Source organism: Zingiber officinale, chromosome 5B (genome assembly GCF_018446385.1).
Source record: "Zingiber officinale cultivar Zhangliang chromosome 5B, Zo_v1.1, whole genome shotgun sequence".
NCBI lineage: Eukaryota > Viridiplantae > Streptophyta > Magnoliopsida > Zingiberales > Zingiberaceae > Zingiber > Zingiber officinale.
The window spans coordinates 140,317,476-140,333,479 of record NC_055995.1 but is presented as its reverse complement, the minus strand read 5'-3'; the positions used below and the strand labels follow the sequence as shown (position 1 = coordinate 140,333,479).

Sequence of the window (16,004 nt, the reverse complement as noted above, 5' to 3'; positions counted from 1 at the left end):
GATTTAATTGCAGGATTAATTATATTATTAATTATAGTTAATTATGCGATTTTCCTTAATTACCGCCGCAGACCTGCAGTATTATATTCTTCAGATTTTATTTTCAAATATACTGTTATAATAAATTAGTTTTGTGGATATATATATATATATCCACAAAACTAATTTATTATAATTTTTTGGTAAAATTTCAGTATATTATATGAATAAGAACGAGATATATATTTTATAAAAGCGGGAATCATATAATTTTGTTTAAAAAAAAAAACAGAACTTTTTAAAAATAAACATTAAACTGTGGTACTTTACATTGATAAAAGTGTAATTAAATTAACATGAATGAGACTGCATAATTTTTTAAAAATTGTGCTATTTTAGACCATTATATAACTTTTGTAACGCTATTTAATTAAATTAATTTTTAGTCTTTCTTTTAAAAAAAAAAATAATTGAAGGTGAAATTTTATTATTTTAATGAGATATGGTTCATATATTTTTGAGACTATAAAGTGTTCAGTTTTTTATTCAAATTAACACCCTAAATGGTTTTATTTAAAATATTTGATAAATCATTTTTAGATAAAGTATTCAAGGGTTAATTTCAAATCTCATAATTTATGCTTATAAATCTGTCACATTGCCAGAGTTACCGGCTCGGCTAAATCTTAGAATTTAGATTTGACAAAAATATGTTGATCGACCATTTCAATTCAAAATTTATGATGAAAAGTAAAATATTATTTCTAAAGGTCTCATATGTAATCTTTGAATTTAAGTTCCAACAGGGATTGAAATAGTATATCTATGTGCAAGAATCAATTACATCCAGTCCTCTTGGAAGAGATAGTTGACTCACAGAGGATAGTATTAGTCTAAAAATTAAATCCTGATAATAACGCCCTAGTAGTTCCCAAACACCCACAATTCGAATCTCAACTACAACATTACAGGACGATTTCCTTTAATAGGATAAAAATCTAAAACATTAACTATTGAGCGATAAGACGTTTGTACTTTCAAATTTATCCTACTAGTCGATGAAAAATTATACATAAATCTTTCCTTCAAAGGAAGACAATCTTAAAACATTGACAACAAAGCAACAAGCCGTTTGTGTTTTTGAATTTACCTGATAATCGGTAAAAAAAAAACTTCTATACAACTTTAAGGCTACATTTGGTTAAGTGTAATGTATTATTACTTACAATGTAATCAAATTTGTAATGTAATATAATGTAATTTTGATTATATTACTACATTTGGTAATGTAATATATGTAATCTTTGATTACAAGAATGATTACATTCTTTTGTTTGGTGTCCATTATTTTTTATAAATAATGTAATTCGTATTATTATAAAATGACAAAAATATCCTGTGATCTCTACCGATGACCGACGCATCTTTGCCTGAGCTTGCGGCAACCAACGATCGTCGTCGTTAGCCTCCTCCGCCGGCAGCCGCCACCGGCAACCGGCGACGATGATCCGATTACATAGTATTTATTTTATAATCCAGATTACACAACTTCACTACCTTTTATAATCCAGATTACATTACATTACAAGTATAAAATTAAATCAAACAAAATAATTAATCTTATAATATAATACTAATTACATTATAAGACAGATTACGTCATACCAAATGTAGCATAAATGGTTACACAAGCAATAGCAAAGGCATATCATTTTGAAATTATATGACCACACTAATACGTTGATGGCCAATAGAGAACTCTTCTTCCATGCAATGAAGAAAAACAGATAATCTTGGCCAGCAGGGGAATCAGAGATTTCAACAGATGTGGTCAATCCAATAATCTTGAAACCGTGCATATACCTGAGCCAAATATATAATGCATACAGAATTATATGAATGAATTTCAGTTAAATTAGCAAAAAATAAATAAATAAAAAAGAAGTAAAAGGCCATTTGGTAGGTGAGTGCACTGTATGATCAAGCGCATACAAATTGTTTCAAGTACTAAATATGGGACATAATAATGCTTCTTTGCCATAATAATATCCACTTATTGGCTTTTCTCTAGCTGCAATACAAATACTTGGATCAAGGGGAGCAGCGAAATAAAAAGGACACTTATGCACGATCAAGAAAACTTAATTTCCCCATGTGATGTTCACGAGCAGCTTCATGCCCCCTGCTCTTACTGTCACCATTTGTAGCAGGTTGAACAAGGGAATAATGTCTTGAAACTATCTCCTCTTGAATAATCTGGAGAAAAGAATAATGGGCGAATCTGAATTAGTCTGTGGACAAAACTGTTGCTTGGAGGAAGTCAAGCCGATTTTTTGTAAGTGATATTTTCTCTTCTGCATCAGATGCTTTCTCTCTAACTCCACGTACAATGTCCTCGGGAGCCTTCTCTACAAACTGCACCAAAATAAGTCTCAGATAACTTGCATATTTTGAAGATCCCACACATGTAGGAATTTAATCTAAATATTGAACCCAACAAGTGACCTAATATATGAATCAAGTAAAAGAAAAGTAGTTTCATACACTAGGAGAATTGAGGCGAGCAACGAGAGCATCATATTCTGCTTGCATCTTGGAAAGGCGCTTTGAAAGCCGTTGGAGTTCTGCGGATATATCGACCATATCTGCTAGAGGTATATATGCCTCCAAACCTTCGCTTGCCACTAAATGGACTGATTGCTTTGCATTATCTATTAATACCAAAGATTAAAACCCCAACATGTATGCCAATGGGCACCAACATTTATGAAAAGTGAGGGCATTGAGGCACATACCAGGAGGAGATTGCACGAAGTTAACATGTTGCAGATCTAGCTTAGATAACAGCGCCAATACCTCTTTTTCACTCTTCACAAGAAAGAAAGCCACAGATAGAACAACAGTCCATGAGTTCCAAATGCAGTGAAGTCAAATCATTTTCTGAAGTTTGAAACACATGGCTCAATGGCATTTAGTTATTTATATGAAAATGAAACAAGTTGACTCTATTAAATGCAAATAAAATTAAACCTCAAGGGCCTAACAAACATTAGACAAAGTGATGAAATGTTCTCAATACGCACCCCACATTGTCATAGAAAGATGGTTGGGTGATGCTAATATTCTACTAAGGAAATCTTTTGTGTAGATGTTTATTTGTCGCAAACCATGCCTGCCTTCTTTTGTCTTGAAAAGAAGCCATAACTAGTTACTTTGTTAGATACTTGGTACGATCAATAACTCTAAAAAGATAGGACAATGCAAAAGTTCTATCATTTATTAGTGTGCTTTCATGTGTTCAGATGTTCATTACAAACCATGACCAGAGTCTTTTTGCTTGAAAAGAAAGGTTATAGCCAAGTAATTAGTTAATAGTAGCAATTAACCAAGAAAAAAACTGAAATCAATATAAAAATTAAGTTTTACAAGCAATGTATTGTCACAATAGAACAAGTGGAGGGAAGATGCAGGCGAAAAAAAAAATTACAAGCAATATTTTCTCAATAGAATCACTGGGGAGAAGATGCAAACAACATTGAACAAGTAGGACTTGCATAATTATTGTGTTTGAGTTGGATTAACCAACAATAAGATAAAGAAAAAGTTGCTTACTGATATATATTCAAGGACATCACTGCTAGCAACAATAGATGCAGATATTCGTTTAGCAGGCTCAACAGAATATTCAGCCCGAACATTCCTAATAGCTCTAATCTATGAAGGACAAAGATATGTGGAGGATTAGAATCAGAAAACAAAACAAAACATAAGAACAAAAAGAACACACCAACAGAAGTAGAACAAAATATTCAAAAGTTCCAAGACTAACCAATGATTGTAAGTTCTCAAATCTTTTTACAGACATGACATCTCTTGGAAGTGAAGTCCGGGGCCAATGTGACACCATTAGTGCTTGCCTTCGGTAAGGCAATGCCTGCAGAGGAACTACATGTGTCAGATTGTGACTATAATATACAAGACAACATCAAAGAGAAATTTGGATATATAACCTAGCATTTGAGAAGCTGCAAGAGATTAAAAAAAAGGTTTGAAATGTAGAAGATATATAAGTCACAAACCATCCCAAAATTGTCCAAAATTAGGATGTGTACCTAAAACTAGCACACCATAAACAAACAATAATCTATAGAACATTGTATTTTCCAACAAGTAAGCATTATTAATGAAGTATGACTAATAAACGCTTGGTGCATACCCACAACAATAGTAAGGTCCTTAGATATATATGCTTATAATGTCTATGAACATCTTGGTACCATCTTAACTAGTTTTCCCATTTTAACTTTGCACATCTATTTGAAAATTCTCTTTATATATTCATTTTTATTTAACTACAAATAATAAAAGATGGCTGGTGGTACATTTGTTTTTTTTAAACTAAAGGACATATGACAGAGAGTGCTTTCCAAGAGAAAAGGGTCAGTGTATCACCTAATTGTTATGCCATGCTAGATTCAAACACTTGAATAAAATTGTGTATACAATAATGAAGATAGACAAAAAGGGAACCCAAAACTCATTGAAGATAGACAAAAAGGGGTATAGGTCTGAGCATTATTAATTATGGTCAAACCAGGGAATAGACCTTCATTAATCAATAATGATGCACCAGAAAATACAAGCCAAGTTTTTTAATGGATCTTCAAGTTAAAAAAAGTCATTTGAAGTACTTTTACTCTCTGAAGAATTTTACATTAGTTGACTTAATTAATAAACAAAGTAATATACATTACTAAACCAGAACAAAAGGTTATAATAAAAGCTGACAACCAATGTACACTATGCAAACAATATTATGAATTTGGATCATTTTGTGTTTGCCATAAGACTAAATACTCGACCTTATTAACCTAATTATTATTATGGATATAACTTTACATAGAGCTCAATGGTAGAAAAAAAAATCAATATATGCTTAGGATGCACAACTTGTCATCTAGTTTTTTAAACAAATAAATACCATATATGATTGATCTTTGAACACAAAATGAACAAAATATATTTGTCTCTCCTATTTGTTCTTCCTTCAGTTTTTTTTTCCAACTGCAACCATGAATGGGGCAAACATGGTATGACCGATTCAAGTAAATACAGGTGAACAAGGCATAAAACAGATTGTCACAGAAATTCCATGAAGCTGATACAAATATGAGGGAATTAGAATCCAACCACATACATTAAAGAATGAGGAAACATGAAAGATTATAATTGTGTGTACCTGCCATAGTTCCTCAGTGACAAATGGCATGAATGGATGCAACAATTTCAAAACGTTCTCAAAAACATATAAAAGGACACCTTGTGCTACAGAGGCTACTGAGTTGCTCCATGAATGGTAAAATCGAGTTTTGCTTGCTTCAATGTACCTGCAAAACATTAGATGGCCAATTACAAAGTAATCCAGACTACAAATGCAAAGAATCAATAAGCTTACGCAAAGATACCCAAATGGACCAGTGAAGAACTACGAGAGGAACATATTCAATATCAAAACTAACACAGATGAAGTAGGAAAAATAACAACTTGGACAAATTTTATTACAGAATATATATATGAACTACCTAGAAGACTGGTAAGTTCCAAAAGATGGCTTATAAACTATTCCTCGGAATCCTCTATGCATAAATGGGAACATAGAATACTGAAATAAGAAAACAATCAAGAGATGGATATTTATATACCAAAATAGCGAATCAGAAAAGTTTTCACCCACAAAACAAAGGACCATGTATCAAAAAATATATCTTAGAATTAAAGGAAATGAAGAGGTAGATAATTGAAATAACTATTATGATGTGCAAGAACAGAAAATGAGATGGTAAAAGATATTCATAGACATAGGTGAGAGACTGAGTAAACAGAAGCACTCCATTAGCAATGATTAAAAAAAGATAAAAAAAAATGGGAGGAGTTGTGCTCACAGCTGAGTGTTTTATTAACCAGAGATGATCCAAATAAAGAACATATTAAACCAGAGAAGATAGTTTGATTCAAATGAAGACCATGTGAACGCAATCTTAAACATAAGGTTGAATATTAAAATGTAGGGAGCAGCTGAGTTCGAAAAATAAGCTCCATAGTCAATCTCAAATAAAGCATGAAGAAGTAGCATCTTGGTCAAACCATCCATACAGTAGACAGAAGGACCTCTAATGTTCAACTCTATAAATTATTGTCTTTAACTTTTCTTCCTATTGAATAATAAATCAAACTTAAATTTTAACCACACTTGGCTTTTTCTCTTAGTATTTCTAGAAAAACAAAAATAAACATTTAGTCTTAGCATTTACATTGTTGACTTATTTATAACACTTTGCAATTTAAGAGCAAATCTAGGACAACAACGAATACAACACAACTTGATAATAACCATGACTGAAAAAAGCCAAACAACTCTACTAACTCAAAATGTTCAGTGAGATCTATTAGAATTAGAAATGTATAGTGGATCACACTAAAATTAAAAAAAAAAAAAAAAAAAAAAAGAGGAATATTAGAGGACAAAAAACGTAGATAAAAATTGCCTGGTAATCCTATTGTCTCAACAAGCTCTGCTTACCAATCAGCAAAGTCACCCCAGAAGAAATCATATATTTCTCTGCCAGCATCTCCAAAGAAGAATTTATCATAACTCGTGGTGACAACATCAATTAGCTCATGAAGCTCTGAGACCTAAAATATCACTTCTTTCAATAAGATAATACGAAAAGAAGAAAGGAAGAGATAAATGGCATCCACTCACCACCCAACACTCTGGTAACGGTAGTTTAAGAAGTGCCGTCTCAGTATCAAACTGGATGAAACATTATTAGGACAATTAATAGTAGAAAATGGCGCGAGAAGCCGAGAACATAAAACTTTACAATATATGTAGAATGGGTGCTAGAATTGAAGTCAAACATCAGACATTAATACTCGATAGCTTTCTATTCATACTGCATCCACACTTCTGAACTTTAAGTTAGCAACAAAGGACAAAGTTCATTGGGTAAAATCATCCTCGATTTCTTTACCCAAAACACATGCTAAACATATGCTAGATAGATTTATCTGGTTTTCACTTGCAGAAGAAAGTCTCACTCTGAAATAGATGCTTAAAAGCATGGTTTTCATATGTTTATCTCAACTCTGCTTTGAAACTTGAATCTTGCAAATGATAACCAATAGCATTTTGACGAAATAGTGTTCAAATGTTTGGTGGCATATAGTTTAACAACCAAGAAAAAAGATAACTGAATATCAGGATTGTTTTTCTACATAATCCTATAATGTCAGCAGAACATATCAACATGCTTAATCATATAAAGTAGAAGAAAAGGTAATGAAAAATGATAAAGGACCTTATATGCTAATATGTGTTGCCATGCAGAAGCATCACTTTTATTAGGCAAATTTTGTAATACAAACTTGCCAGCATTCCATAGTTTGTTAGTGAAAGCCTTGTTCGATGTCAATCTCTCGGTGGAAAGATTCAGGTCCTGAGTCACAAAGTAAGCTCTGGAAGTTACTTAATTGACATAGAAAACATATGGTGATAATCAAAGCGGAAAGCAGCAAATACATAGAGAATATCAGATGAATTGAGAATCAACCTGACCAGCGGTGCCCAAAGAAAGTGTAAATCGCAAGGCATCAGTACCATATTCTTTGATAGTATCAATAGGGTCTATGACATTTCCTAGGGTTTTAGACATCTTTCGACCCTGAAGAAAAGCATCCAAAAAAAAAAAACTCATAGTAACAGCAGAAGATGCATGTTAGTATCAAAATGGATAGTAGCAAGTAGCAAGTAGCAAGTAGCAAGCAAGCTGTTTAAGCTAAGAAAAAAAAACTAGACGCAAAAGAACATCTTGGTTACTGCTAGACTCTTTTTTCATATATTGTTGTTTAAACTATTAATCTAGAAGACACTCAGTCATTGTCTGATCAAAACAACTTGTGCAACACTATATCAACACATAAAATGAAAACCCTCTGAGAAATACAGAAAAGATTGTCAATAATAACCACACTGGTCTAGAGGGATAATGTGAATTATCATCTCAATATCAGTTATACTCTATTACAATACCAAATTTCCAAATATAATCTAAAAACAAAAACCAAACAACTAAGCATAAATAATGGTTTATTGTTCTGAGATATTAAATCGCACTGCAAGGAGCAACAGAACAGGTATCTAAGATTCACTAAAAGAAAAGTGAATATTCCAAGGATTTCTTCAAAGCATATAATTGGGCAAAAAAAACTTCACATATGCAAATATAATCAGGCACCATTTCATAATACATATACTAATTAAAGTTGTCTTTTCGTTTATACTAAATGAATTTCAATAAGGTAACAACCCCTATATTTACAAGGTATAAGCTCATAAAAGTATCAATCTCGACAAACTTCAAAGACAATTTTAATTAAAATACCATTCCAAACAAATTTGAACTTAAAACATCACAGAAAGCATATGAATCAGGTGTCCGAAACATATCATGGCTGGACAGAAACTTTAGAACTCAACCACATATCCTACTAAATCTCAGTTGTAATATAGGAGAAAGCAGATAATAAAAGAAGTATGTGTATCGTAATACTTAGTCAATACTTAATACTCACGTGGGAATCACGGATAAGCCCATGCAAATAAACATAAGAAAAAGGGGAAGACCCAGTAAACTCTATCCCCATCATTACCATCCGAGCTACCCAAAAGAACAAAATGTCATGCCTGTCAAAAGATGTAGCAGCCAAATCAATCCCAATATCTAGAAGCACTTCTATCAAAAAGTATTTTCCAGGACAGTAAAAGCAAGCACCCCTAAGAAAAATCTGTTTTCCTTTTTACATAAGATGAAATACTATTTGATTGGCTTGTTTATTTTATTAACATGATCATTGGTGACAGAGTTGAGAGTAACTTCATTTTCAACCTCCAAGTGTCCTCAATGCCTATAAGAACTGAAGTGGAAAGTTATGACTGCAAAGTTTACATGGGGTAATAAAATTAATCAATCTTTTAAAGTTTTAATCATAACAAAATCCCACTCTTGGCAAATTCTGCCTGCTGAGCAACAGAAAAAACTTTTGATCATGTATAGTTGGTGCCTTCTCATTCTGGTAATATCATCATATCATAATGTAGAATAAGTCTCACACATGACGATGAAGATAAATGCAGAAAATTTTAAAAACTGAAAAGAAAAGTTATATTTAACAATTCTGTCCTTTCTAGTGAAGGCGATTGGATAACATATTCATTACATGGATGGCATACATATAAAAGGAATAACTGAACAGTTGAACTACTCAGGAGCAAGATACAGTAGTTGGCAATGGATAAGATAAAACCTAACAATATTTTTATAATAACTTGGAGAACTTTGTCAGCATGTCAAAGAAAATTTTGATGATCATACTATCATAGTCATACAAAATGCTTAAAAGACAATCCTGAATCATAAATTTAAGTAGGTGCAGTAAAATATTATGTTAATCACAAATGAGATAAAACAACAAACCCAGTCTCCAGGATGGTTGTGGGATAAAATTGCTTGAAATCCTCAGCATTCTTGTCTGGCCAGCCCAGGGTGCTAAAAGGCCATAAGCCACTGGATAGAATATTGCATAGTAATCACTTTACAGTAAACAAAACTACAAATACTATAGCAAACATCATTGTCAAAAGCAGCAACATCTTCAAAAACTCGCACAGAGCCATGAAAAGCAAGTGATAGTCAACATTAGAAAGGATAAACAAAATGTCTAATTACTTATCACATGAATTTCAGGGCACTGTAAACAAAATGGCAGAGATCGAAAAAGAAGAGTTCAGCAGATAAAAAAACTTCCCTGACATTTAGAAAACAACTGGCAAGAAATGTATGAAATGCTTCAAAACCATTTAATCAAGAAATTCAAAAAATAAATGAAATCAAGAAGTTAATCCATGACATCAACTATAATTCGTACATTCATGACTTTTCCAAAAGACAAAGCCAACCTTGAAAACCAGGTATCAAGGACATCAGGATCTTGATATATTTCCACCGATTTTCCATATTTGGCATGGGCTTTAACAAGAGCCTCTTCAGCATTTCTAGCAACAATATAATCCTCTTCATTATCTTTGCCAACAACGTACCAAACTGGAATTCGATGTCCCCACCATAACTGTCTACTTATACACCAGTCTTTGATATTTGTCAGCCAGTGTTTATATGTCTGTTATTATCAACCAAGAGAGCTTTATATTAGAAATGTAGAGAATCACCTTAAATCATCTGGATGACATTCTGCGTTTGCCGCTTCAAAAGGAAAACTAATATAAATTTTGTGTGATCACTTGGAAAGTTTAAACAAATTAAAAAAATGAAAGAAAAAAATGGTACTAAAAAGTAGCTCGTCATACATTGGACAGGTTCTATGTTTCTTTTTGTAAAACAATTAAACAAGCCAACTAAGAAGAAACTAAAAACACCAATAAGTACCTTCTCAAATCTCTCAGGAAGAATGGTCAATTCTCCATTTTCAACAGCATGAAGGGCTTTCTCAGCCAATGGCTCCATAGTGACAAACCACTGCTTACTCACAAGTGGCTCTATTACCTAGTGGAATAGTAAATCATGGGCAGTAAATGATTAACAGATGAAAAATCAAATATACTAGCACACAATAAATAAGAAGAATAATACTTCACCACCACGCTGCGATCTGGGAACTCGTAATACATGAGGTTCCTTTTTTACTGCCAGATCAGTCTCTTCCAGATCAGACCAAACCTTCTTTCGAGCCTCAAATCTGTCTAATCCACTGTGAAAATAATAATAATAATAATAAATCATAAGAATGCAAAGCAAGAGTCACAATTGGACAGAAGGGGATACATCACAAAAACCTAACCAAATTATATATTCAAATTACACATCCTAATAGTCGTATCTCATAGCTGAAGCCTTACCAGTATATCCCAGCGACCTCATTCAAAGTACCATCTTTGTTCATAACATTGAGTATCGGTAAGCCAAGCTTTCTAGCAATATGATAATCATTGTGGTCATGTCCAGGACTAATCTTCAAGACTCCAGTTCCAAACTCTTTATCAACATACTGCAAAATTACATCAACAAAAGAGACAGAGAACCATGAAAAGCTGTTCTTTTGACAAAAACTCCTTGTCAACCATAACTTGAAAGAATATCAGGGAAAAGACAAAATGAATAGTTAGTGTCTCATAAGTCACCTATTTCTCAGAAAACCAACCTAAGGGCCTCAAGAAGGGTCGTAAATATGCAGATAACACTGTCAGCCTTCATTTCTTATAGAAGAATAACACTAATTTGTAACAATATGTGGTAAATGGCAGAAAAATGGAAAATTGTTATGGTTTAAAGAAGTGTTTCATAGAGCAGTTGATGAATACTCCTATGATCTTTTAATTGTCAATTGACTTAGCAAATTAACTCAACAATAATTCAACTCAACTTAAGATAGCTAGAAATAGATAGATAGACTAGAAGAACACAACCAATCTAGCATATTTACATTTAATCTGCAATTTATACAATAAAAAAAATGAGATGGAAAAGATTGCTTAAAGAAACAAAACTGTGACAAACTTCACTACATAAGCATCCACATAATGTTTATGCAGTGAGCTCACCAACTTCCTCCTGCATACACTTCAAAATCATAATAATTATCATTTAAAAAACAAGAGGAGCGTCAACAATCTATTCAAATGTCACAGTAAATTTCAGCACAGCTTACTTTGTCAGCGATAATAGGAACATGTCGGCCAAATGTCAAAGGTACAATTGCCAGTCTGCCTATATACTTGGCATAGCGTTCATCCTGTATCAAATTAGTCACTATTAAAAAAAGAAAAACATGCCAAACAAAACCCTGATCATTGGAAGGGAAAAGAACCATTGTTCTATAACATATCAACAGGGCACATTCAGTCTCTTGGATCATAGAGATAATCTAGAAAACACAAAAAAGAAGCTACTAACACAATGCCAAGACATTTAAAGACATAGCTTGCATTCACTAAATGCGTATTGATGACCACAATGTAAATGGAATATCACTGAACTGTAAATATAACAATCCAAGGAGTTAAGTGTAAAAGAACAATAATCTAAGGAGGGCTTATTTCTCAAACGTATTCAATTTCCTACACTTAATGGCATTGAAATTACTGCAACAACTGGTAAATAACTAGTGAGACAAATTGAAAGACAAGATGCTTAGTTTGCAAGTAGGCAGTAGAAATTCTTTTATTGTCAACAGTGGCAACAAGACCAACTCTCATCAAAAATGAAATTATGTAAATAAAAAATGTACCGTAGGATGCACTGCAATGGCTACATCACCAAATAGCGTCTCAGGACGTGTTGTTGCTATTGTCAAAAAATCATTCCTAATCAATACAAAAGACGATGAGAAAAGAAACAGTAGGCAATTAGAAGGTGTATAAAATAAACATGCCCAAGCATAATACTAGCCATTATAAGTTAAAACAACTGTTTCCATGAAACCTGAGTTTGCATATGATAGCAAGCTTATATTACCATACAAGCATTTCAACTGGATTACTTTCAACGTTGAATTCTAAAAGGCACATGATTGAAGAGCAGAAGTCAAGCGAGTTAAGGAGGAAGTAATGGAACAATCATAGAGAGACAAGCAGCTAGATACCCCATATAACATGGTAATGAAAAATGAAAAATATATGCTCTATGCGTCACAAAGACACATGCAAGCCGTAATATAGATATAATATAAAAACTAATTGGATTAATGAATATGAAGAATAAACAGAAAAATATGTACACTTAATAATTAGATTTGAAAGAACAAGGGTAAAAAAAAATAAAAGGTGAGTCCCTTTCTTTGAAAACTATAAAAGAGATGTGCCATATTCCTTATTCTTCTTCATTTCTAGTAGCCCACGAGTGGGAGAAGATCTTCGTGCAGCAACGAGGTGCCTTTTCTTCCTCCGGCAATTAATTATTGGTATTATTTCAATGAATCACAATGCAATTTGGTAGGTTTCTCTTCCTTTTTCTTTGAAACAGGTGGAACTGTAAATCGAGATAGTCCAAGGGGCAGGAGGTTCTCAATTCATCAGATTGTGCAGAGAACACAGCAAAACATCAAAAGAAATTGATTCAATAATGGAAAAATGTTTAATGGTGTAAACTGTACTTGTGGAGTGAAATAATTCTAAACTAGCATTGTGGCAAGCTTAATTCTGCTATTTTACAGGTTGATGAATGCCCAATGAAAGAGGCTGGTTAAGAAGGGATGCTAGTGCACTAGGGTTGAAACTTTAGGGGGGTGTTTTTTTTAGCTAAGATAAGACAGCGTGGGAGTTGAGAATTTAAGAAGATGGTGATTCAGTGTTGCAGGTGTGATTGTAAGAGGTATTAATGTGGTGGTTGTATCTTGGAAGTTGAGTTGTCAAGATATGATTTGGTCAGATGCAACTTGAGTGAGAATAAAGTTGAGTCTAGATCACTAACTCTCGCATGGAGCGAGTTACATTTTTGACTCTTTTACTTTCCTTGCTCTCGTAGCATTGGCTTCTGGTGGTTTTCCATTATTCACATACCATATTAACTATTATAGTTTATACATGTAGATTACTTATACAGCTTGTATATGTTATTATCCTGTGAATTATTTGTGTCGAATATATATGTTGTTTTCATACATATCGTATATGTGACTTCTATATGCAATATGTAGGATGATATTTGGAGTGTTGATACACATTAAGGATGGGAGATAATTATATCTGCTATCTTTGATTAGGGCACGGTGAACAAAAGTGAAAGCATAAAACGAGATGAATTACTTACACATGATGAATCACTTGCAGAGAATAAGATACTTGCACATAACAACTCTTAATGGATAAAAACCTTCAACCTGTTAGATAATCTAGACTGTAGCAATTATACCAATTTTCTCTCCTTGATCTTAAATTAGTAACATCGACGGATGAGCTTGGACTTTCTTTGTAGTTGCACACATGTAGAGCATGCATGTGATGTCACTCTCTTTCACAAATATGGACTGCAGAAGGTAAAACTCATAAATAGATCCAATCACACTCGTTTAATTGAAATTCTAGCAATTTGCAGTTGATGACAAACTGTAGTATTATTTATTCATGATGTTAATTGCAGTGCATGTATCCAATTATTCTTTTACAATTACACTTTATCTTTATTCATTTTATTCATACTGCTTGGCCAACTCAATTTTCTCTTACCACTCCAAGGCTACACGGTGTCTAGATCCTTAGTAGATTGAGGCTAGATTTTTTTTACTTGGAGAATTGCTCTAAGGATACTTTTTCTGTTCAATTTTAGGATTTGTTTCTCTTTTTTTTACTACATGTTGCTTATATAGTTATAGCCCTATACATGCTTTATTACTCAGATTTCTCCTTATACTTTCATTCATGTGAGAACATATATTTTAACTCATTTTTCATGGTGTGATTTCGTAAATATGATTGTGAATATTAAAATATTTCTTGTGACTTGTATTATGGTTGTATGATGTCTCTGTCTAAGCAAGTGCTAAAGAAATTGTGGTATCCTCGTCATGGAAGAAATCTCACCAATGGCAACTAAGACCCACTTAGGGCATGACAGAAAAAGATAGATAAAAATAAATTTTACATTATTTTTATTCATTTTGAAAATTCTCATAACTCATTCCCTCAACAATTATTATGGTGGGTCTTGGGATTATACATATGAAAATTTTTAGTAGTGTAAGAGCTACTGTGGTGTGACAAATGATTTTCATAAAACTAATAGGTTTATATCAAAGGTTAGTGTTATATCTCTATCGCCTTACATTACTACTAGATCAACTAACTAGTTATATTCAATGTATTCAAGATTTTTTGTACCCAATAGTATTACATGTCGGGTTAGACTCACGCCTAGCTCATTGACACCTCTGTGCATATTTGGACCCAATACAGGAGATGCAATGTGGTCATTCACTGCATATGCTTATGTGGCTACATAAAGCATTTTTCCGAAAACCAAGACTAATAGAAATGAAGAAATTCTAACAAAAGGAGTATGAGTCAGAAAAGGAAAAGAAATTGCTTGAATATCCATTAATCCTATGGGACTCAAAAACAATTGGTGAATGAAACCAAAAGTCAGGACTACCTTGAACCACCAGCAACACGATATTTGATGTAGAACAAAGAACCAGGCTCCTCAGAATATTCAACCTCCTGAATAGAGAAACAATTTATAAATCATGTCATAAGTCAGAACTCGAAATACTAAGAGGGAGAAAAGGACAAGGCAAGACAATTAATGATAAACCTGAAAAAGAAAAGGAAACAAATGTCAATTTGAATCCACCACAAAGTATTTGCACCCAACAAAAAGGTTCTAGATGGATAGGTAGAACTTAGAAGTTCTGGCATGAAAGATGAGAAAGAGATCAGATGAATAGAGTCTTCGAAAACACAAAATTGACAATAGAATACAAGACAACATACAAAAGAACCAGTTCAAGGGGTGGCAATATGCAAACATACTATCCCAGATTACATCTTAAATATACAAAACTATGTTCACTGACACAAGATTTCAAAAAAAGGAACAAAAAAAACTGATCAAAATTGACTGTTTATTGCCCAAATATTAAGAATATGAAGATCATATAATACAGAAGGGACTTGCAACAAAAGAAGATTAAACTTAGCTGCCTTGAAATGTAGAAAGGAACCTCTAAAAATTAACATTAGTCAAGCAATAAGAATATCATAAGCCTAACTACAATAAAGAAAGAGGTAATAAGTTCTTAACAAACCAAGTCGGAGACTGCTGTCTGAAGGTTCGGTGACCAGTTGACCATGTAAGAACCTGAACAAACAAAAACACAAATCCAGCCATGTAACTCTATTTAGGCAGACTTATTAACGAGTCAATGTTAACCAGTTCAGAATGTTTTCTTCCAT

At 32.9% G+C, this 16,004-nt stretch overlaps 1 protein-coding gene and 1 long non-coding RNA gene across 3 annotated transcripts; both read right to left on the bottom strand.

Moving 5' to 3' along the window:
• Window positions 1-1,883: 1,883 nt before the first annotated feature.
• LOC121986433 (valine--tRNA ligase, chloroplastic/mitochondrial 2-like) lies at window positions 1,884-11,740 on the bottom strand. Of its 2 annotated transcripts, none has more exons than XM_042540389.1 (16): window positions 10,956-11,740; window positions 10,695-10,807; window positions 10,486-10,602; window positions 9,999-10,219; window positions 9,517-9,606; window positions 8,615-8,726; window positions 7,594-7,704; window positions 7,342-7,479; window positions 6,744-6,794; window positions 6,561-6,673; window positions 5,219-5,366; window positions 3,809-3,913; window positions 3,592-3,693; window positions 2,775-2,847; window positions 2,524-2,690; window positions 1,884-2,394 (listed from the first exon to the last, which is right to left on the bottom strand). In XM_042540389.1, the coding sequence occupies exons 2-16, from the start codon at window positions 10,725-10,727 to the stop codon at window positions 2,266-2,268; spliced, it is 1,710 nt and encodes a 569-aa protein (XP_042396323.1). In that variant the 5' UTR covers window positions 10,728-10,807; window positions 10,956-11,740; the 3' UTR covers window positions 1,884-2,265. The 2 variants fall into 2 exon arrangements, with proteins under 2 accessions (XP_042396323.1, XP_042396322.1); XM_042540388.1 differs by having other exon boundaries at window positions 10,690-10,807; window positions 10,956-11,737.
• A 612-nt stretch (window positions 11,741-12,352) lies between these two features.
• Window positions 12,353-15,935, bottom strand: LOC121986434. The gene is made up of 4 exons (XR_006113411.1): window positions 15,857-15,935; window positions 15,364-15,460; window positions 15,202-15,269; window positions 12,353-12,419 (listed from the first exon to the last, which is right to left on the bottom strand). It is a non-coding gene; the product is annotated as an uncharacterized LOC121986434 (long non-coding RNA).
• Window positions 15,936-16,004: the final 69 nt, after the last annotated feature.

Excerpts from the sequence above, each read along its gene's own strand:
- LOC121986433 (XM_042540388.1), bottom strand. The coding sequence starts at position 10,999 with ATGAACAAAGATGGTACTTTGAATGAGGTCGCTGGGATATACTG. Across the intron at positions 10,220-10,485 it reads TTCCTGAGAGATTTGAGAAG|ACATATAAACACTGGCTGAC; the intron begins GTACTTATTGGT and ends TGATAATAACAG. Across the intron at positions 8,727-9,516 it reads ACAACCATCCTGGAGACTGG|GCATGACATTTTGTTCTTTT; the intron begins GTTTGTTGTTTT and ends ATCTTTTGACAG.